Source organism: Echiichthys vipera, assembly GCF_963691815.1.
Source record: "Echiichthys vipera genome assembly, chromosome: 6".
NCBI lineage: Eukaryota > Metazoa > Chordata > Actinopteri > Perciformes > Trachinidae > Echiichthys > Echiichthys vipera.
In genome coordinates, this window is record NC_139831.1 from 9061426 (window position 1) to 9083783 (window position 22358).

The 22358-nt window shown below is 40.6% G+C and overlaps 2 protein-coding genes across 2 annotated transcripts; both read left to right on the top strand.

Moving 5' to 3' along the window:
• The first annotated feature begins 889 nt into the window (after positions 1-889).
• taf7 (TAF7 RNA polymerase II, TATA box binding protein (TBP)-associated factor) lies at positions 890-8759 on the top strand. Its single transcript, XM_083915603.1, has 12 exons — positions 890-1031; positions 2268-2344; positions 2435-2513; positions 2877-3010; positions 3333-3453; positions 3600-3658; positions 4133-4205; positions 4857-4970; positions 6013-6207; positions 6947-7059; positions 7665-7724; positions 8119-8759. Exons 1-12 carry the CDS (start codon positions 1013-1015, stop codon positions 8161-8163), a joined length of 1089 nt encoding a protein of 362 aa, XP_083771729.1. The 5' UTR covers positions 890-1012; the 3' UTR covers positions 8164-8759.
• Positions 8760-10844: 2085 nt separating this feature from the next.
• On the top strand, positions 10845-20596 carry LOC310947949 (uncharacterized protein; the record flags this gene model as incomplete). The annotated part of the gene is made up of 8 exons (XM_083914936.1): positions 10845-10940; positions 12654-12833; positions 13312-13500; positions 14606-14782; positions 15195-15336; positions 17754-18355; positions 19124-19265; positions 19905-20596. 8 exons carry the CDS (start codon positions 10845-10847, stop codon positions 20594-20596), a joined length of 2220 nt encoding a protein of 739 aa, XP_083771062.1.
• Positions 20597-22358: the final 1762 nt, after the last annotated feature.

The following is a 22358-nucleotide window of genomic DNA, read 5'->3' on the forward strand; positions in this document are numbered from 1 at the left end:
ACAGGAAGTGAGTTTTTAGCTGGATAATTTATTATGATTTCGATTTATTTTCTGTTTGTTTTTTATGTCTATGGTTATTATTATTACTAATATTATTTTTATTATTATCATTATTATTAAAAAAAATTCAACATGTTGCAAAGTTATACACGATACCAAAAATGTATTTCTATATGTAGAAATAATTATTAAAATGTACTAGAACATCTATTCATGTTATTTTGACCAACTTGACTCTAATGATAGATTAAAATTAAATCAAAATCATCTTATTTTGACGAAGATGTAAATATTCATAGCGATTTTCTTTAGTAAACAATACATAACGTGCAACACTACAAACAAGAAGCCACGTGCAATTTAAATATTTAGCTAAAAATGTGATTTTATTTAAATATTCCCCCGAAACGCGTTTGTAAACAAATCTCGCGATACATAATACAAGACGGGAATTAATGTAACGTTCAGGCCACCGGAAATTATTGTTATACTATATATTGTGGGTAAATTAATGAACATTAGTACTTATTCATAGAGCTCAGCATGTAGGAACGACTACAAGTCTATATATACAGAGCAACATTTGCAGATGTTTCTATACAATTTCCCAATTTGAGTTTGAGGCATACAAAAAGGTGTATGTTGGTAAGTTTCGTTTAACAAAAATAAAGTGCAACAAAATGCGAGAACACAACCTTCATATTCATAAGTATTTGATTAACAGAGCTATACTGGAAGGTATGAAAGATATCTGAAAGGGCGATACGCCGTACCTACGTTTAGACCGAGTTTTTCAAAGTGTGCTGAAAAGAAAAAAGAGAAACTTCCGAGGAGTACTTGAATCCATCGTGACTCTATACCAATCGCCACTCACCAGTTTCATTTCTGCTCGGCTATGTCAGCTTCGAGTAGCTACGCTGTGTTGTTTTAATCAAAACCAACATAACTGTGTGTTATTTTCCATAATTTAAATACATTTATACAGCCACACCGTCCACATTACAAAACGAAGATGACATCCAAACTGAAAGGTACGTTAAAATCCCGTGCCATTGTTTTAGCAAAGCTGCTAAGCTAACGAGAGCTAGCCCTCTGCTTTGTAAACATCCTGCCTCTGCTAATGCGACTTTGTTGAAGTTAATTAACTACAATAAGAAACAACAGGGTGAAGGTACGATTATGTGGTTGCTACAGGATGTGAACAATAGTGTCCACAAGTTGTGTTGCTGTTTTATCAGTGTTGTCTGTAGCATTATAGCATACACAGGTCAGGTTACCTAAACCCTGCTGCAGCGTAGATAGATAGGTAGATATTTTATTGTCACTGCACACAAGTACAACGAAACTTAGTTTAGAGCAAACTTCAGATGCCATAATAAAACAGAAAGGTACACAATATAGAAACACTGAGTACAAAAATATATACAGTAAATATACAAAGTGCATAAGACAAGAGTGGGTGTTCAAGGGAAATACTGCACTGAGGGATTAATTGCACCATCACTGTTGGATAATATACAAACAATTATACAACTAGAGCATGGTGTGTGGTAATACTGTAGTCAAGCGAAGAAAAAAAAAATATGTTTATGTCAAAAAATAAATAAACAGCAGTCATTAAATAGAGTCACATTGTGGATATTCCTATTGCACCTGCCCCCATTAAAAAAGATACACAAACTGCAAAAGATAACATAAGATTTAGTTGTATTCATCCAATGTTTGCTTTGACATAAGGTTAATTATATTGGCACTCAGATATAGCAAATAACTTTTTTTAGGTGTCTTGATAGTGCTGGTTGTTTTACATATAGTGATGATGGCTGAGGAGAGGTTTTAGTGTGATGACATTATTATTTACCAGCTGTATTTAAAAGTTAACACAAATTGTATATTAACCAAAACATATTTTGCCTTTTCTTTCATATTATCCAACAGTTAAATGAATTAAATATATAACATGAAGATAAAATATATACCTAATAAGCTACATTTTAAAGCGTTAAAAGTTGTTAAAGAGGGTTGTGAGTGAATTTATCTAAAATTCTTTGATTGTTTTGCTTTAGATCTGAGAAAAGCCTTGAAAGGAATCTAAGTAGTAACTACTGTATTTCTACGCTGAAACCAGATTCAACTGTATAGCTGCACAAGTCAAACACCACAGTGTGTTTCTAATGTATTGTGTACACTGTAGTTTCATAAATGCATATCAAACAACAAACGAGTAAATTTACCACTTTGTTCATGCCGTTGTGTTTTGACTCTAGTTGGGAAGGTCGGCTCAAAGAATAAGGAGGATGCTCCTTATGAGTTGGAGAGCCAGTTTGTCCTGAGGCTTCCTTCGGTGAGACATGCTGAAACAGATCATTTCTATAAAATTTAATGTGACAATTAGCTGAAAATTACATGGATTAATCTTCATCTTCTTTTACAGGAGTACGCCTCAACAGTGAGAAGGATTGCACAGTCAGGCAGCATGAATATAAAAGACAGACTCACGATTGAGTTGCACCGTAAGTTGATTTCTTGATAGCCTTAGTGCTGTTTTTTTTGTCTAACCTGTGTGACATCACTGTTTAAACTGTCATATCAATCTCTTCCATATGAAAGCTGTCGGGTTGAAATCTAATCCGGAAGTTGTGACATGTATTGTAAATAGTTCTACAGTGAAACTAAAATGTTCAGTCTTAGTATTTTTTAAATTTGTAATTGGGAATGCTCTGATGTGTCTTTTTACTAGCACTACTGACTTATGTCAATTCAAAAACACACAATTATCTGTTTTTCAACTTAACAGTGACTGAAGGGTAGCAGTGGTGACCCTTGTCTAACACATTACCCATTAGAATGAATTATGTTGTCCCTCTTGTTTGTAGCTGATGGTCGTCATGGCATAGTGAGAGTAGACCGTGTCCCTTTGGCCTGCAAACTGGTGGATCTGCCCTGTATGATTGAGTCTCTGAAAACGGTGGACAAGAAGACATTTTATAAGACTGCTGATGTCTGCCAGGTAAACTGCTGCAAAGGGATATCATCTTAATTGGATACACCCCTTGTTCAAGTTTAGAATGACAGGTTGTGAATAAAAAGCCATGTAGCGCTGTACTGTGGGATTAGAAGGTAAAGATGCGATATTCATTGCATACATGTTTGCTTTTAAGTTTAGAATACAAAATGTGAGTTACAAAAAAATACTTGTTACTTTTTTTCCATTCATTTTTAAAACTAATGATTTTGTCAGCTTTTCATGGTCATTATAATATTGTAACACAGCAATAATCAGCAGAACGTAAAGTCATTTTCCGTTCATTTCTTTTGCATCCATGGGTTAGATGCTTGTGTGTACACTAGATGGAGACCTTTACCCTCCCTTAGAGGAGCCAACTGGAACCGACCCCAAGAGCAAGAAGAAGGACAAAGACAAGGACAAGAAATTTCTTTGGAACCACGGCAGTAAGTTAGACAAATATTCTCACACAACAGCTTTTTCAGATGATGGTGCTGAAAACTTGGCACATCAGTGATTCAGGATGCATAATTTCCCCTCCAAAGCGGATTGAGCCATTTGACTTAACTAACCCTGTTGTTTTGGTCTCCAGTCACCTGCCCTCTGAAGAACACGCGCAAGAGAAGATTTCGGAAAACTGCGAAAAAGAAGGTTTTGCCATTTTTCATTTACCTTTCAGAGCTCCCCTCCCCTTTCCCATCCATGTCATTAGCGTCCCATCTGATTATCCATCTCATTCCTAGGCTTTCTCTTCCAACAAGACATTTACATTTCATAAAACAGGAACCGTGGTGAAAGTGAAATCTGAGATTTACATATAAATAAAGCTTTTTCCGTCTAAGTTTGCCCCAAAGGCACGCGGAAAAGCAATTTCACTATTGCCTTGATCAAAGTGAAAGCGAGTGTGGTTGAGCACTACGCTTCTACTTTGTCTTCTGAATAAATCTTCCTGAAGGTGCCTAGCTGAGCTATATTGATTTGGACCCTTCTGTTTTTAATCGCTAATGTTCTTCCTGGCATGTGGCCAGCTGCTACCTTTGTGTGTGTGAGAGAGAGAGACAGAGGTAGAGAGTGAGAGAGATGCTGCTAACACTTCTTGTGACCCAATCTTTTTCTCTATCACAGTACATTGAATCTCCTGATGTGGAAAAGGAGGTGAAGAGATTGCTGAGCACAGACGCTGACGCTGTCAGTGTCCGTATCCTTTAATAATAAATCTCAGTTTATCTCATACAACAGCAAGAAACGTAATGTAACAGCATGCAATGTAGAATCAGACGGACATTTTTGTGAATGTGAAATTGAACCCCTAGCTATGACTTCAGCTTTTAAAAAAAGCTTCAGATGGTGTTTACTATTTTGTCTTTTTAGGACAACCATAACCTCACTCTATCATCCAAAATAGGTTACGGTTTAAGGCCCAAGCGGTTGTCCTCACTCCTGCCTGACTCACCTGACTTGACTCTGTCTAATGCCTTTGTGAGAGAGATGCACTTTGCAAGGAGGCTATTAGCACACTAATGAAACTCTAAACTTCCCTGACAGAATAAGAGCACAGCAGGGCCACTTTGAGTGCCTGCTTGCTGTGTGTTAATTGAGATGGACTGTTCATTATCATTGCTTAGTTGCTCACATGAAGCTAGATTCTAATGATAGTTTTGCAGAAGCAGACATACACTTGACACATTAATAAATATTAAAGTTGCGGCAGTTCTTTAGGAGTATCATCCGGTTTTACCCTTCAAGTCTACTTCAAAGAAGAGTTTTGAAAGAGTCTTTTAATGTAGGACTTCTGAAGGGGGGGGGGGGGTCTACAGGGAGTATGTGGACCTTAACACATGATGTTCAGGGTGGGAAATTATAGCAGAAGATGAGTCGAAGGAAGCAGATCAGCACGGCTCTCTGGCCAACCTGGACTCCTCTCCTGGCACCTCAGGACACAAGATGGGTCATGGATCCTCTGGTAAGGGGTTTTTCATACGCAAGTCATAGGCAGCAAGGTGGTGGTCTCAGAGTGCATGCCAGTTCTTCCACTCAGTTAAAGCCGTAAAAGAGCCGTGTATTGCTACCTCGACTACATGGCCCTACAGAAACACAAAGTAAGAAAGCCTGATCGATACTGTATTTTTGAGGCAAATGCAGATGGTGATATTCAAGAGGTACACATTTTGTTAATGAGACGTAGACCTTTTCGGTGTAATTCCATTGCTAGGCAACCACCTGGGCCTTCATTATCTTCCTGTCAATTCATACCAGTCACATGCACTGCAACAGGAAATACACTTTGCCATTTCTGTACTGCAATTTCTTGTTCCGTGTTGGCTGACGTATACACAGATATCTGTATATCTGCAATAAGATAATAATATCTGATTTATTGGTGAAGCTCTACAAAACAAGGTCAGTTTCGATAATGTATACAATATGCAGCTACTTTGAAATGGCACGGATTGCTCTTGCAGTTGACCTGACTGTTGTACAAGGATTTTATTTGATACTCTCCTCACCGGCAAAGGTTTCCTTCTTCATTTTGAACATGCACACCCCCCTTGTCACCCTTGACAGCCTCTGTCCCAGTGGTTTGAAAAAAAAAAATAGAGCTTACCCAAGCTTTAGTTATCCTCTTGCCTTGAGATTATTTTCACCTCTGGAATCCCCAGAAGACTTTCTTAGCTCCTAGGTGCATAGAAAGGGCTTAAACTTATAGGTACTTCTGTGAGGGGTGTGCATGAGTTGCGCGAGGAATATATATATATTATTTTAAACCAATGATTTAAGTCCTGCTATGTGAATGTACCATATAAGAATCTAGAGTTAGTTCATGCTTCTGTTGTGTTTGGAGTCTGCATTAATCCTACCTGGTTTACGTCACACTAGACTTTATCCCGAACTTCGTTTTTTCTGACTGCAGTCTCTGTGACCTAGATCAAACCCCAGCAAGTGGTCTTTCTGTTTCCATCTTTGTGTCCATGTTAATAATACCAATGTGCGTTTTGCGTGGCCAGCCCAGCGGGACGAACTGAGGGAGATCTTCAACGACATCAGCAGCTCCAGTGAGGATGAGGAGGACGAAGGGGACCGGCACGAGGACGAGGACCTGAATATCATGGACACGGAGGATGATCTGGTCCGACAGCTCCAAGAGAAACTCAACGAGTCGGATTCTGCACAGCATGAAAGTGACAGAAACAACCAGATAGGTGAGAGGATGTCAGGGTTTCAACACAGATCTGGAAAATCGTGCTGTGCTTGCAACTTGCATTTGCACCTTGGTGTGTGAATGCTGATTCTTTCAGTGTCCAGCCTGACAGCTCAATGCCTCCTCATCCACATACATGAAGCTGTCAGTCAGCAACACTACCGGTCAGCTTCACTGTAGCAGCCCAGATGAGCCTTTCCTGATGTGCCAGAGTTAGGCTGTGGATGTGTCTGGCAGCCCTGCAAAGTTGTAATAAATGGGTCTGCAGGGACACCTCTCTGCTTGTTTTTGCATATTAGATGGGGTATACCAGAGGATTGAGTAAGTTGGGGAGAGGCAGAGGATAGACATAATTAGTTTGTAAGATAGTTGATGTTGATGGAGCCACAGGTTATTGTTGTGAGGCACTATCACTTTGGCTGGATTTAATGAGAACCCTCTGTGGAGCCCCGATCAGACTGATTTAGTTGTCTTTTAGTGCTTCGGCCTGCTGGCTCACATCCTTTTAAATGGATTTGTTGTTCTCATTAACTGCAATTTGTCAACTAAATTTGAAGCATCCTTGTGGTTCAACAAGCTACGGTGCATATCAAGCCATCCTCATGGCTTTGCGAGTGTAGTGTTACACTCAAATTATGTCACAATATCGCTCTACATTTTGTTCTGTCTACTCTGCAACTGCACAATAAAGTATAAGCAAGTGGTTGTACCAATGTAAACCTCCTGCTGTTGCCCTGCAGTAATGGAGTATCAGGTGCAGATCAACGGTGTCAAGGCCAAGCTTCAGGAAACCCGTGCCCGAAAGAAACAGCAGGAGGAGCTCATCATGAAAGTGGAAAACCAGGCCCTCAAAGTAAGCAGGGAACACACAAACACACACACACACACACACACTTCACTAATTCAGAAACTAGGTCTGCATGTACAGAAGCATAAACAAGAGCATGCAGATGAGCTTGGAGGCAGAATTCTTCATGTTCTCCCAACAGTGATGTGAAAACATGAAAACAGCTGATTACACACCGTGTTGGAGGCCATTATTTTGTTTTGTTTTTTGTATTTTTAAAGCCTTAAATATTACATTTCTCCTGTCAGCCTATTACTATATAAGCAATGCTTTGGAGAAAACATACCATACAAATTCATTGTTCTACCATGCGCTCTTTAGTGGAGACTTTACAATGAGTGAAACATGAGCAGACATGGCCCTTTTTTACGTTGCCATTTAGAACTCTCATTGTGCGGTGTTTTGGGACCGCCAAAGCCCCATCTCCAGTCGTTATTATCACAGTCACAGGGAAAAGGTCAGCTGTCTCTGACTGGCATTCCAAGTGGCCTTTCTGTCAGAGAGGAGATGGTGACATGAGCAGCCCAGGCAGACACACATTTAAAGCCATCACAATTTAATGAGGCTAAACTCGACTCGAACAAATCTTGTTTGTCTCTCTCCTCTCACAGAACCGCTTTCAAGCTTTGCTGGATGAGATTATTCAGCAGGAGGAGCGGGAGATGGAGCAGGTAAGAACCATTCTGTAAAAGCTGAGGATCAGTGCCTCACTGTGAGCTCTCCACAGCTCTCAGCACTTTGCATGAATTTATCTTGTATGAATGTCAAATACCATGTTAGCAGATGGCATTGTGCTTGCTGTCCTTTTTAGACCCAACGGTTTTCATGCCTGATAGGAAGGCTCAAATTCAATCATGTGAAATTTAATTTATCAGCCACTACCAGCAGAGTCCTTATGGCAGCTATGGCATAGTGGCCACCCACTGTCTTGGGTCATTGTTTGTATTGACAAACGAAGGCAGCAAATTAATGTGAAAAGACATGTTAATCATCATCCACTTACCCTCCAATTACACCCTAGGGCTGTCGGGCATCAATCACCACTTCTTTTTTCTGCTCCAACAGCTGGCCTCCCTGCAGGAGCAGCTGGACTCACTGATAGAGAAGTGACCACCAGGGGGCAGCCTCACGTCATCTTCAGCCACACTTACACACGAAGCGGAGAAGAGCCTTTATCCAGCGAGGATGGAGTCTTTATAAGCTGACTTGCTGTGTCATTCCTTTCAGTTTGTCGTCTCCATGCATTACACACACAGATTTATGTATTAAAAGTCAACATTTTTTATTAGAGTGACAAAGTGTTTTTTATTACTGTGTGATTTAAGTCTTTGGCTTCATCTGTGAATAGTTTTGCTTGTCATCTTTTAGTAAATGTACTCTCAGCCAACTCACCTTCTTTGTAGCTCATGGCCAGCATGAGCAATAAATTGGATTGGAAACAATCTTTGTTTGTTTTTGTTTTTTACATGTGGGCACTTTGATGTTGGTCATAAATATCTCTTTTCTGTAGGTTCCACAAAGTGATAAAGATAGTGAACACACAAGTCAAAGCATAATGTGACACATTTCCATGTGAAACACAATATAGGGACAATGTTTTAGTGGTGCGTTCACATAATCCTCAGATTATCCTGTTTCCCAAATTGGGAAGTCGCTTGTGTGTGTGTGTGTGTGTTTATGAGCTTTTAAGTCCTAATGTGGAAACAGCAATGACGCTACAAAGAAGAGGTGTTGTATTTGCTTAGATCATCTAAACATCTAATACCATATTACGAAACACATGCGAGTAACAAATTGTACATGCAATATGTGAATTAATAAAAGGTTTGTTCACTAGACCTTTACTTTTGTCAATTATGCCTAATATGATGTCAGCTCACTGACACCAACCTTGATGTTTTGGCTTGAGGGTGTGCTCATGAATCTTCTCAGTTGGGAACTAATTGTCCCGATTATTCTGACACAACATGAACATCCGTTATGGAGATTTAAATGAAATCCATAACCTGTGATGGATAATTCCTATGGCACTGCCTTCACCTGTCTTGTTAGATCAGGATGACGAGGGTTAAATGGTCAAATTAGATCTCAGCCACATTGTAAATTTTCACAGGTTTACTAGCTGATACACAAACAAACACTCCCCTTCTGCTAGGGTATAGGTATCTGATAGCTGCCCATTCTAGTTAATGTCTCCCCACTTCCTAACGACACTTGCTTGGATCACACCCATTTTCAAACTTAACCTTCATTTTGAGCTTCACTACACACCTGTACAGTTTTATGACTGTATCTTGCACAGCTGGGACGCTATCATGGTGACAAAATCTGTCCACAGGCAGACAGATGACAGACTAACATGGTGAAACCAATACCAGCAGCACTGTGGTGTCTGGCAATAATGACTAAAAGCATACTACACACGCATGATAAACACAATTAAAGACTAGTCAGCTCTCATGGCTCTATAGCTCCAACTAAATTATTTAAAGAGCACAGGCAGCATGTTAACCTTTTAACCAATCAGATGATAGGGCTGACTGCAGTCATATTTGGTCCTAATTATACTCCGATGAAGTGTTAGAGCGATTTAACTTGAGCAAACAGCCGACAGCAAAATGTAAATTATTTACAACTATGTTCTAGCCTTTAAATGGTTCTAATGTGAGATTATCACACATTAAAGTGCTTGCTGTTCACATTAGAGCTGGGGTGACTAGTAATCTATTATCTGACTGATACTAATCTGCAGCTTCTCTATTGATTATTATGTAACAACAGTCTCAAACGTAAGGATTTGCTGCTTTTCTTTATTTTATGTGATAATAAAATGACAAAATAAGCAATTTTATAACACAGGGCTTCAGTGCTGCCTTTTGAGAAGGTAGTACTTGAAAATCTTGAGGGGTGGCTCAAACAACCTTTTCCAGAATTTCCACGACTGTGCTTGTTAGAAGACAAATCACCTCACCCGCCTCACTAAAGCAGAGTCTGGACTGACGATAACAGGTTTTATTGTAGCAGCCAGGCTGATCTTACACAACTGGAGGGGCAGACACAAGCCAGAAATTACAGAATGGTTTAAACTAATGATTGAGACCGCAGCCTTTGAAAATATGATTGCTAGATTGAATAATACCCAAGCCAAAGCTAGCCAAGTATATCAGGCATTTCTGCCATATTTTTATCATGTGTATTTTATGTTTGTGTAAGATGTTTAGATTTTAAAAAAACATATGAAACTTAAATGTCAAAATAAACAGGGTTTCAGGTTGTGGTGGCATTTTATGACATTTTATGGAGGCAACTATTATTCAAGTAATAGATAGTATTACATTTATCGATAACGAAAGTGACAGTTTGTTGCAGGGATAGTTCAAATTTATGTAAACTCTTATAATGGCTACTTCCTGTCGAGCTCTCCTGTGTGATGTAAAGGGCACCCAACATGGCAGCTGCGTCACTAAGCCATTAGATTACTCTCCTTCTAGAATGATCTTAACTTGTTCGAGAGTGATTTAGGCCTTTCTTGTGGTCATCCCCGCCTCTCCTGCTTCTTTCTGCAGGGATTGCCCACCAATCGCAGGGGTAGGCAAGAGATCAGCTGCTCAGATTAAAGTGTCCACCTCCAAACCCTGCCTAATCCTGCCATCTGTCAGAGAGCAGCTAAACAGCCAAGATTCTCTCCACTAGGCTAATTAGAGATCCAGAAGAACACAGACACAGTGAGAAAAAGAAAAATCTCCAAAACACGCACTTCTCTGTCTCATACTGTAGAAGGCATAGTGACAATGGAGGAGACGTACCTTCTCGACCATCTAGGAGTCAGGAAGAAGATTCTGGCAGGAGGCACAGGACCGCTGCCACACTTACCACCTGGGACAAAGGTAGCAAGTACTCTGATAACCTAAATAAAACTAGAGTCAGTATGATAGGAAATGAATCACTGCATAATTACCAATCTGATGTAACTCATATTACAGGAAAAACATGTCTTTTTTTAAACCATGTGTTGCATTGCCCACTTCAATTAAACTCTGTTGAATTATTCATTAAGAGAGGAAATTTATTCTGTATCTGGCTCTTACACACAGAGCAAACATTTGGTCAACCAAATTGCGACATGTATTTTGGCACTGTGTCTGTGTTTCTGTTCATCCGCTGATCCGCTGATCACCAACGTTTTCCCCCTCCTAGTCAAATCCAGCCATATGGCACAGAGCCTGGACACTGTGACAAACATTCTCCATAATAATGCCAGCATGAAGTTACCTGTGTGTCTGCATAACTGTGTGTGTGTGTGTGTGTGTGTGTGTGTGTGTGTGTGTGTGTGTGTGTGTGTGTGTGTGTGTGTGTGTGTGTGTGTGTGTGTGTGTCTGTTCCCATTTGCTCACATAGTTATACCATTATCCACAATCTGTTAAGCTATAAATAGAAGGTTACATGGAGCCAACGCACCAGTGTGAGGGATGGTTAAGTCTTTCGCATGCACATATCAACCTCTAAAAAAAAAGCAATTGTCAATATAAAATTGCCATCTTGTATTATTTTACGTATCAATGTCAGATACAAGATAAGGAGAAAAGGAAACCTACATACATACACACATGAATGCTTGGGCGATTTGAGGTGGGATGCCAACCCCCACGTAGCAAAAGGACAAAAATGTGTGTCCTCTGTTAACCTGCCATCCCTGCTCTCCATCCCTGACCCATCAACCCTTTATCTGACTGAGGTTTTTGCAAGTTTGAATCCATGGCCCCGACCACAGCCCTGAAATGTCAGTAGCCCTTAATGTGCTGTGTATTGATGAATCCATGGCACTATCTATGGTTCTGAAGTAGCGGTAATTAAGTAATTGAAACTTTTCCTTTTTTTCCATTAAAAAAAAACAGTAACAATAACCAGAACCAAAATACTCATTCATGGGGTAGTTCACTAGTCGCGGGTGGACAAAATGAACCACATCCATCCCCTGTTTAAGAAGCAATGTATTTGATATACTGAATATAACAGAGAGCTGGGATTGGATCCTCTTGACCTTCATGAAATACAGAAGTTTTTTCACAGCCACGTGCACTGACATGCAGATGCAGCCGAAACAATCAGCAGACATACTCAGAATACAACAAACACACACACACACACACACACACACACACACACACACACACACACACACACACACACACACACACACACACACACACACACACACACACACACACACACACACACTAACAGTGACTTCATTTTGTCCCCGTGGCACCATTACTCCACTATATATTTACACAACAAATATTTACTTACTGCTATATTGATGCTCTGAATGTTGAGTACAGCTCCTTTAAAGAATAACTAATTTCCCACTCACGTATATGCACATGCATGAATACATACATGCATTATTCATGGCCTTTCTGAAGAACAACCCCACATAGAAATGCAACAACTTAAGTAAAATACGGACAAGCTGTGCACCACTATGAGAATGTTTATGTATTTGTTTAAGTACATTTTGTTGATGAATATTTGTATTCATTAAGGATATGTATTCATGAATTTATTCACTGAGTTCCTGCTGCCTCCTTCTATCCCAGCTGGTTTTCCATTTCCAGACGCTGCTGGACAACTTTGAAAGAACAGTCATCGATGACAGTCGTCTGGCTGGCAGGCCGGCTGAGATCTTTGTCGCAAAGATGTTCAAGATGGAAGTCTGGGAGACCCTGCTGGCATCCATGAGGGTTGGAGAGGTGGCTGAGTTCTGGTGTGATGCCGTTGTGAGTTGAACGACAGGCTTCACACACACACACACACACACACACACACACACACACACACACACACACACACACACACACACACACACACACACACACACACACACACACACACACACACACACACACACACACACACGCACACTGAGATATTTGGCCCCTAAATGAGGTCCTAATGAGTGTTCATGCGCGAGGAAAGGAAGCTTTTGCTCTTCATTATGATTCACATGAATCAACCTTCTGAAACCTCCTACATGCTCTGTATTATAAATACAACAGAGCAATCAGTGAGAACTGTAGTGTTTTTCCTTCTAGAGAAGAATGTAATTTGCAAGTAAAGTTGTGGCCCTTTCTTGTGTTTTCCACGCAGGACTGATTGGCCCAGGCTGGCAGCACTAGGGGGTTAACATGATTAAGTGCTTCTATGTGTTATTGTAGACTTGTTGTTTATGCTTTTGTTGATGAGTTAATCTTGCAGCACACAGGCTTGTACCCCATCGTGTCCAAGGGAATGAGGCTAATCGCTCAAGGGAAAGACCCTCTTGAGGGCCAGAGACACATGTGCGGCATGGGAAACATGTTCAACTATCACACCACTGGTTACCCAGAGCTGGATGAGCTAATGCGAACTCCTCAACCTCTTATATTTATCATGGAGCTGTTGCAGGTAAGTACCAGTGGCAAAATACTGTCATAGTGAATAGGGAATAGAGCAATCGATCTTCTAATTATCAGCGTTCCTCAGATTTTAGCTTCTGTTCTGTATCAGCTAACAGTGGGAAAAAAATACATTTCCATGTATTCATCAACACTCTTCTGGAGTTGAGGCACTCCTACACTCTTTTTTTGCCAGAAATTTAGCTTTGAAATAAGATTTTATACAAAACAAGCTTAAAATTCACCAGGGGTCTGGTAGTCTCAGTAAATGAACACCTTCCCCGTTTAAGATTCACAGTTTTTATCCATGCACAAGTAGACAACTCTTCAGTGGTAGAATAAGCAGTTATTCTTTATTTAAGTAAAAGCAACAAAACCACAGTGTGAAAATACTCCAACTATTATGATCATGTTTTAATAACATGTGGTATGTTATAAAAAAAAACAACCTAGTGAAGTATGTCGGAAAAAGAGTCATGAAAAAGTGATAGTATAGTCTTTCAATAAAAATATCATGAAGAAAAAGAGAGTATATTATTACATCAAATATATGATTTTAAAAAGTCATAGTATAGTATGACATCACAAATATCATAAAAGGTCTACACCTCAAAGACGGTAAAATATCTTTGAGTTATGGACAAAATGAGACAAGTGAGGACATCCTAGACTTTTTCACAATTTTCAGACATTTTTTGGATTAAACAAATAAACGAGAAAATAATCTATAGAATAATCGATAATGAAAATAACATTATTATTTTTAAGCTGTAGTCCCAAAGCATAGTATGGAGCACAGCATCTATTTTAAGTTAATGTCCATTGTATGTACATTCACCCTGATCAGGTCTTATCAGCCACATAACTAAAAATCTGTAATAATGTTTTATAGGTTGAACAAACGTTAGATAAACTCAAAGTAACTATAGCTGAAAAATAAATAGGGAAATGAAAAGTACTAACTTGCCTTTGAAAAATTCAAGTACTACCTACAGTGCTGAATAAATGTTATTTTTTCTTTGTAGCTTTGTAACTTCTGCTTCTAAAGTGGAGTTTTTCTCCCGCTGACATTTTTTGTTCTGTTGTGCATTTCTCCTGCAACCTGCTGCTTCCAGGTGGGAGACCCCATGTCCTACCAAAGAGAGTCGTGGATGATGGAAAAGGATGAGAAGCTGCAGGAAGTGCCAATCCTCCACATGCAGGGCAATGCGATGGTCAAGCAGAGAAAATTTAGAGAGGCTGCCAGCAAGTACAAAGAGGCCGTCCTGCTGCTGAAAACAGTCCAGTCCAGAGTGAGTGATGCATTAGGGAAGAGTGATGGGATGGAAGGAGCAGGGTTGTTAATATTGAGGTTTTCACAGGATTATAGGTTTTTGGGACATGCAACTCTTTGCTCTGCTTCACTGTGTCCCTGATATCAGGCAGTGGCGTGGGAGGGCTGTTAAGGAAAGAGGAGGGAGATTTGTAGAGCACTGTCTAAGATGAGAGGGGTATAGGGAAGGAGGAATACTAGATGGACATTGATACATGAGATGTTCTGATAAGAGAGTGTAGAGGATTCTTTGTAAAAGTGATTTTTTTGACAACTTAAGACGGATTCACAAGTTTGATGTTGGAGGCTTACAGTAGCAGTGTGTGTACGATATGCCAAAAAACAAGAGCACCACTGATCATGTTCTTGTTCTTCCATCTGTGCCTGTGCAGGAGATGCCTGGGGATATAGATTACATTAATTTGGGTCGAATGATCATCCCCCTGGAGTTGAACTACTGCCAGTGTATGTTGGAGCTGGAGGAGTATTATGAAGTTATAGAACACACCACCGAACTGCTGGAGAAACACAAAGGTAAACACCTGCTTGGACAGCTACTGAAGAGTAATTCATTATGATTACCAATTAATCCTCATTTTGGCAGTGAAACACATTTTTAATTGACCTTTTCCAGTTAGAGTTGACTGAGCACACATTTTGTTTTCCAGTGGCATCCACACAGCTGCATCAGTCTGGGAAAGATGCTTATTCACTTTTTTGACAAGAGTTACTCAAGAAGATTGATAGCACACACGTCTGTTGGTTAAATATGAAGCATAGCCAGGAGATACACCTTTAAAGCTAAGGGGAGTTGAACAGAGGAAAACAAATCTTTGGACACAGCCAGCGGTGTCAAACCAGTTGCTTTCAGTCATTATGCTAAGCTAACCTGTCTCCTGGCTGTTACAAAGTGAGACTACCTGGCTGTAGTTAAATACGAAGTTACTGCCAGAAGACAATTAGCTTAGCATAGCATAATGACTAGAAGCAGGGGGGGAACAGCTAGCCTAGCCTAAAACAGCAACTTTTCATATAGAGACAGATTTTTTAACTTTCCATATGGGTATTTTAACTCAAACCACCATCTTTTCCTTACTTAACAAAGTAGTTGTATTCCCTAACTTAAGACATTTTGGCTGACGACACTTTCTGTCAGAAAGCCCGGAAGGCCAAGCTCTTCTTCCATGCGCACTTCCTGTCTTTATGCTAAACTAAGCTAACCATCTCCTGGCTTTAGCCTCATATTTAAACAGACAGAAATGAGGTTTGCAGCTCTTTTTTTCTGACTTTAAGCAAAGAAGGGTGTTTCCCAAAATGACAAATTATTCTTGTACACAAAAAGTTGCTCAGTGATGGGTAGAATTCAGGTCTGTACACAGACACATCCAACTGTGGATATGAACACTGAGACAAACAATCATTTCAAAATGTTGTTTGTTGCTGGCTTTATTGCACTGCATGTTGCAGCTGTGTATTCACTGAGAGTGTAGGAGGAATGAGGTTGACATCACAAAGGGTTTTACAGTTGGAGCAGCCCTGGGCATTGTACTGTCATACCCATGGCTACTCATATAATCCTGGAGGAGCTCACATGCTGGCACAGTCTCCACTTCAAAGCCTTATGAATTATGCCCCTCACCAAGAGACAGGATCCACCGAGGCAGCCTTTATTTTACCCTCTTTCCCTCGGCCTGGATTCCCAGTGTAATATCCGTCTTTGTGTGTGTGTGTGTGTGTGTGTGTGTGTTTTGTGTGTGCTTTGTGTGTGTGAGTGGAGGAGGCATACAGTTGCCCTCTTCATTGGGTTCATAACCGTGATAGACTACAGTACATCCCACACCACCATTACAATTTTACCTATACTCCTTTTCAGCATCTTTAGTCTCTCTTTTACAATCCTTTTCTAGCTCTACATCTAGTCATTTCTAGCTCTTTTCCACATTTGTCTCCTTTTCTTTTTCCACTTTACTTTTTTCTTCATCTCTTTGGTGTTGTTCCTCCTGTCATAAAAAATAATTTTGTCTGTAACAGTTCAAGTTAGCCACTCCATTGCTGTTACATTCCTTCAACCTTCAACTCAGTTGTTCTTTAGAAAAGCACCCCAATGGTGGTTCACCCCAGCATCTTTGCTTCTGCCAGAGGCAACAAATAAATCAGTTTAAATGTCGGCTGAATGAAGATTTAGCGTAGAGGGAAATTAGATGCAGAAGAAGAGGAAACTGAGCCATCAGTGGGTATCTAACAAAGCACATGAGCCTATTCTTCTGAAACAGAGGAATCACAGTGTGTGTGTGTGTGTGTGTGTGTGTGTGTGTGTGTGTGTGTGTGTGTGTGTGTGTGTGTGTGTGTGTGTGTGTGTGTGTGTGTGTGTGTGTGTGTGTGTGTGTGTGTGTGTGTGTGTGTGTTCATGTGTTTTAAAAGAAGGAAATGTGCTTATTCTTCTGGAGAAGACTGATACCAATCTCCTTTCTGTGTGTTAAATATAAGGCTACAGCTAGCAGCGAGTTAGCATAGCTTAGCATAAAGAGTGGCTCTTTCCAAATCTAACAGAATCTGCCTACCAGCGCCTCTTAAGCTCGCTAATTAACACGTTATATCTCGTTAGCGTAATCTGTACAAAACCCAATGTGTATGTGTCAGTCTTTGTGCTAAGCTATGCTATGCAACCTTATATTTAACACACATATATAAGACACAAGGCTTCAGTGATGAATAAAGGAATGCATTTTTTGTTTGTTTGTTTGTTTTTGCAAACTCAGAACTGTTGAGAAAATACACACTGACAGTACAAACCTACACACTGTCCTAAATGCAGACAAATCACCACTGCAGTTTCAGCAGACACAGCAGGTTTATTATTTAATATCTCAAGGTAAGGACATAAATAACATTGTTTTTATTCATGCTTTTTTCTAATCATTCTACATTTTCTTTTTTTGTTTGTTTCCCAGACTGTGTGAAGGGCTACTACAAGAGAGCAAAGGCCCACGCTGCCGTGTGGAATGAAAAGGAAGCTCGGAGAGACTTCAACATGGTGGCCCACCTGGACATCACCCTGGCCTCCCTTGTCAGTCGAGAGCTGAAAACCCTGTCAGAGAACATGAAGGAGAAGTACTGGGAGGAGAAGGAGAAATACTGGAACATGCTTGAGAAAAAGGAGAACAGAAATGATGACGAGGAGGGGGAGCAGGATGAAGAGGAGGACGAGTTGGAAGACAAAGGAAAACAAGAAGAAAGTGTGACCACTGAGAGTAAAGATAAAGAGGGGGAAGAAGAATCTCCGGCCATTCTCCATGCCGAAGTCTATAAAGAGGAGCTCGGGGGAAATAAGGGTAAATCAACTGAGGGAACAGATATTGGAGAGGAAGCGAGCTCTTCTGAGATCAATCCAAACACTGCTGTTAAAAAAGAAGAGAAGGACTGGCAGCAGATGTTACGACTGGTCATGTTGCTGCAGAAGGAAGGAAACTTCCTCATGAAAGAATATGACTTTGAAGAGGCTTTTGTAAAGTTCAAGGAGGCCATAGAATATGTGGACACCCTTCAGAATACGGTGAGTGTCACTGATTATAGTGAAGTTGTGCGAAAGTTCTCTTTGCATTTGTTTGCTGAAGTTCTGGTTGTTTTTGTGGCGTTTTCCTGTGCCTTTTTATTGCACGCTTCTAAAATCTGTGTATCTTGTACAATGGCAACACAGGCTGTCTATTCATTCTATTCTAAAAGCATGCACATATGTAATTATGCAGCATTTTCTGGAAAATGAAATGTAAAATAAAACCGTTTATGACGACAATGATCATCCAGGTGGACGTCAGGATTGATGCCAACCATATTGATGGTCCACTCCATTCAGCGTGATGAATGAATTGAATGTGCCACTCTTACAAAAGGACTGTGGCTCACAAACTATAATAATCTGTCATTGTTCCTTTCCTTTTTTTTACCGAAGAGCAGCTGTGGCATTGTAGGTATCCCAGTGAAGAGCAGAGAAACGAGCGCTAAATATAACAGCACAGAGACATCACTGTGACAGCCCCGTGCTTCTTTTCTCCTTTACTCCTGCCACACCTCGCTGTCTAACTCCCTTATGCCTTTTGCACAAAACAAAGTCCCTCTTCTCATCAATCCACCCTCTTCCTTCCTCATTTCTCCTCCTATTCTTACAATCCTCTACCTCATCTCTCTCCTTTTCATCAATCCTCCCGTCTATCTTCATCTCTCTTTCCCGTCATTTTTGTCTCATCTTTTCAACGTTTCCTCTGCCATCTATCACATCCTCCATCCTCATCAACCCACATTGTCCCCTCTGTGTGCTGAGCAGGTGGATCAACAGGGCGAGGACTGGGAGTCTCTGGAGAAAGTACGTCTACCGCTGACTCTTAACATCAGCCAGTGCATGCTGGAGCTCAAGCAATACCAGCAAGTGGTGGAGCTCAACAACAAGCTGCTGAAGAAGCATAAAGGTAATACATGTTAGTGTGAACATGAGAGTTTGAAGCATGTGAAGAAACAGATCATTTGATTAAGAAATAGGTACATGGGTATATAGTATGAACATGCTTGGTTTTTAGTGTTTTCTTCCTTACACACCTTCGTTTAAAAATATCAAGATCTGTTGTTAGTACAAATGCATGGCCCTCAGCAAACGGCTGTCTTCACACTGCAACAATCCTTGATCTCTCTGTTTACCGGGGAAAGAAGAAACCAAACATTCACAGCCGCATTGCTGAGTCTCTCTTTCGTTCCCCCGGCACTCACCCATGGACATCACAGCCAAAAATGAATTCATTGTTATCTTTTTCTTTCTGCTATGACTGAATTATTTATAGTCGAGGGCGATGTGGAATGGTTGTTCTTATGCGTTTCTTTTCCCTTCATTTACTTTTCTCCAACTTTCGCCTTCTGCTTTGTCAGTCTCCGGTCTCATCACTGATGTTTTGTGTTTTTTCATCCTCCCGGTAGTAAATGTTACCCTGTATCTTTTAGTTTCCTTGCTTTCTAGTTTTTTTTTCTTGCTGACCTCCTGATCTTGCTGACCTCAAGGGGTCTTTACATGTCAATACTTCAAACATTAATACCCCTACACTATCTTTTACCCATAGGTAACTTTAAGGCGGTATATCAGCGGGGACGAGCACATGCTGCTTTGTGCAACGAAGATGAAGCTCGTAGGGACCTTGATATGGTGGAGAAATTGGACCCTACGTTCAAACCCTTCGTCCACCAGGAACTGAAAAAGCTCGGTATAAAAATGCGCACCATGTGTGCCAGCCAGAATAAGACTTACTGGGATACAACACAGGAGAAGTGGGGACCTGGTGGGAGCAAGGCAAAGAGTGCAGCAAAAAAGAAGAATGTCAAATTTGCAAAGAAAGCCACCGCAGAAAAAACAAATAAGAAGACAGAAGACAAGGATTGCAAAGAGAAACCTACCCCTGCTGAGCCAGAGGAAGTGTATGAAGCAGAAAGAGAGAAAGATTCATATGTGAAAGCAGAACAGAGTAATAAAGAGCTAGAGAGTGGGAGAACAAGTGGAGAGGGGTTAGATAATGAGAATATAGAGAGTGTCGTGGTTCATGAGGACGGGCAGCCTGCACCAGATAATCGAGCGACAGATAAAGATAGTGATCTCGCGCCCACCAGCACAGGCAAAAATAATGTAGTGAGCAAGAGATCAGCGAGCGATAAAGGCAGAGAGAAGGTCAAATGTCAATCAAGTGCTCTACCGGGCCCAAGTAAAACAAGCCCAGGGGACAAAGCCACCTGTGATAATGGGGGTACTCAATCAGAATAGACCAATGGGTTGGAATTGGGAAAAGGCAAAAGAACAGGGGAAGCTGAGGGCAGGAAGAAGGATAGACCTTAAAATAACAGCGATACAATAACAATATGGTCGTAGAAAAGAAACGGCAGGAAAGACAAGTGATAAACAGCCAAGCCTCGACAGGAAATACTGATTCACAATACAAATATAAATATAAGGAGAAAAATTAATAAACACAGCCTGCGCTTGGCACCATTCTAGGTTAAGTTTCTTCATTCAGATCTCAAAGGGATAACCGCAGTCAGACAAGGAGTTTGCCAAATACAAAGTTTTTATTTCTGTACACAAAGAGTAGAAAGCAGCCAGTAACCCACTTGTTATTACAGTAAAAAGCCTTTCTTCAGAAAACCTTTTATACAGATTAAAAACTCCAGAGAAAAGATAGCAAGAGGTGTTTGAGTGCTGGACAATAACATCAAATCAAATCCATTAGACCATGAACATTTAAAGGATTAATGAGGTATATTAACAGTGATTTAAAAAAAACAAAAACAACCAACAACCTCAGTTTACCAGTAAAGTGTGAGTGTCTGTATATATGTGTTAGTGTTATCAACGCCTTGTTCGAGGTTAGGGGATTCATTGTCTTGTCATGTAAGAGGTGACACAAGCTTAGACTCATGATAGCAATACATGGAGGTTGTGCAAACAAAGACGAGGGAGTAATGATCGTTAGTGTGTTGGCTGGCTACATGCAGTGACTGGAGAGAGATAACACAGAGAGGAGGAAGATCCTCTGTGAAGAGCCTTTTTCTTCAATCGCGCAGTTTCAGTCACGCCACAGGGAGCGGGGTATGTTTCAGTTTGTGTGGGTCATATAGGGAGCCACTACCAGTACAGAAATGTGCACACGGGTCAGACATCAGATGATCACAAAGTCAAAGAGAGATGAGCGTGACTGCTGCAGCTGGATGACTATCAAGGTCAATGAGACGCCGGTGTCGAACAGCAACAGAATGACATGTGGGGACAAACTGTGTGTGTCATATAACCAACTACTGTATTCATTTCAATCTGGCTCCTCTTTATTGTCTTAAAATAAAATAAGGCCAATGTTGACAGGCAGCCCTGTGGGGGGTTCCTCCTCTTCTGTATTCACACGCTGTCACTGTTGCATCATTTTGTGTATCCACGTACAAAAGTATGGAGATAAAAGTGTGATCATTCATGCCTAATGAGATGTGTGAATAGCAATAAATGAATGTCTATAAATAAACATTAGTTGTCATGATGTACTGGTTTTTATATTTGCTCCTCTTTGTTCTGACTTGTGAGAGCTTCACCAGAACACATTCTTCAGTGATGCCAGTGCTGAGATGGATTTTAATAGATGATAAAGACTATCTTCAGCAGCTGAACAGCAACAGGCTTCGGTGGAGGTGGAAGTGAAACAGAGAAGGGCGCTCTCTCTTGCTTTCCTTAAGGCTATTAGCATTAATATTATGAACGGCACATCACCTTTCAAACTCACAAATCTGTGGAACCGCGTCCTTGGGGACAGTTCCCTAGCAACAGTATCAAAACTCACAGGCAGCGATTGCTAAAGAGGATGATGTCAAAATGGGAGCACTGTGTGTCCGCAGGGACGCCCGTAATGAATGCAGCACAGGGGGTAAACTTGAGTGTGAGGTCAGAGTGTCGTTTTAAGGTTCAAGCTGAATTCCTAACTGTGTATATCTCTGTTTTCTGTGAGAATGAAACGGTATGATTTGCTGAGAAACACACAGAGCCA

What these genes read in the sequence shown, in the direction of transcription:
- taf7 (XM_083915603.1), top strand. An exon ending in TGACAGAAACAACCAGATAG is followed by an intron (nt 6,208 to 6,946) that starts GTGAGAGGATGT and finishes GTTGCCCTGCAG; the next exon opens with TAATGGAGTATCAGGTGCAG. An exon ending in AGGAGCGGGAGATGGAGCAG is followed by an intron (nt 7,725 to 8,118) that starts GTAAGAACCATT and finishes CTGCTCCAACAG; the next exon opens with CTGGCCTCCCTGCAGGAGCA.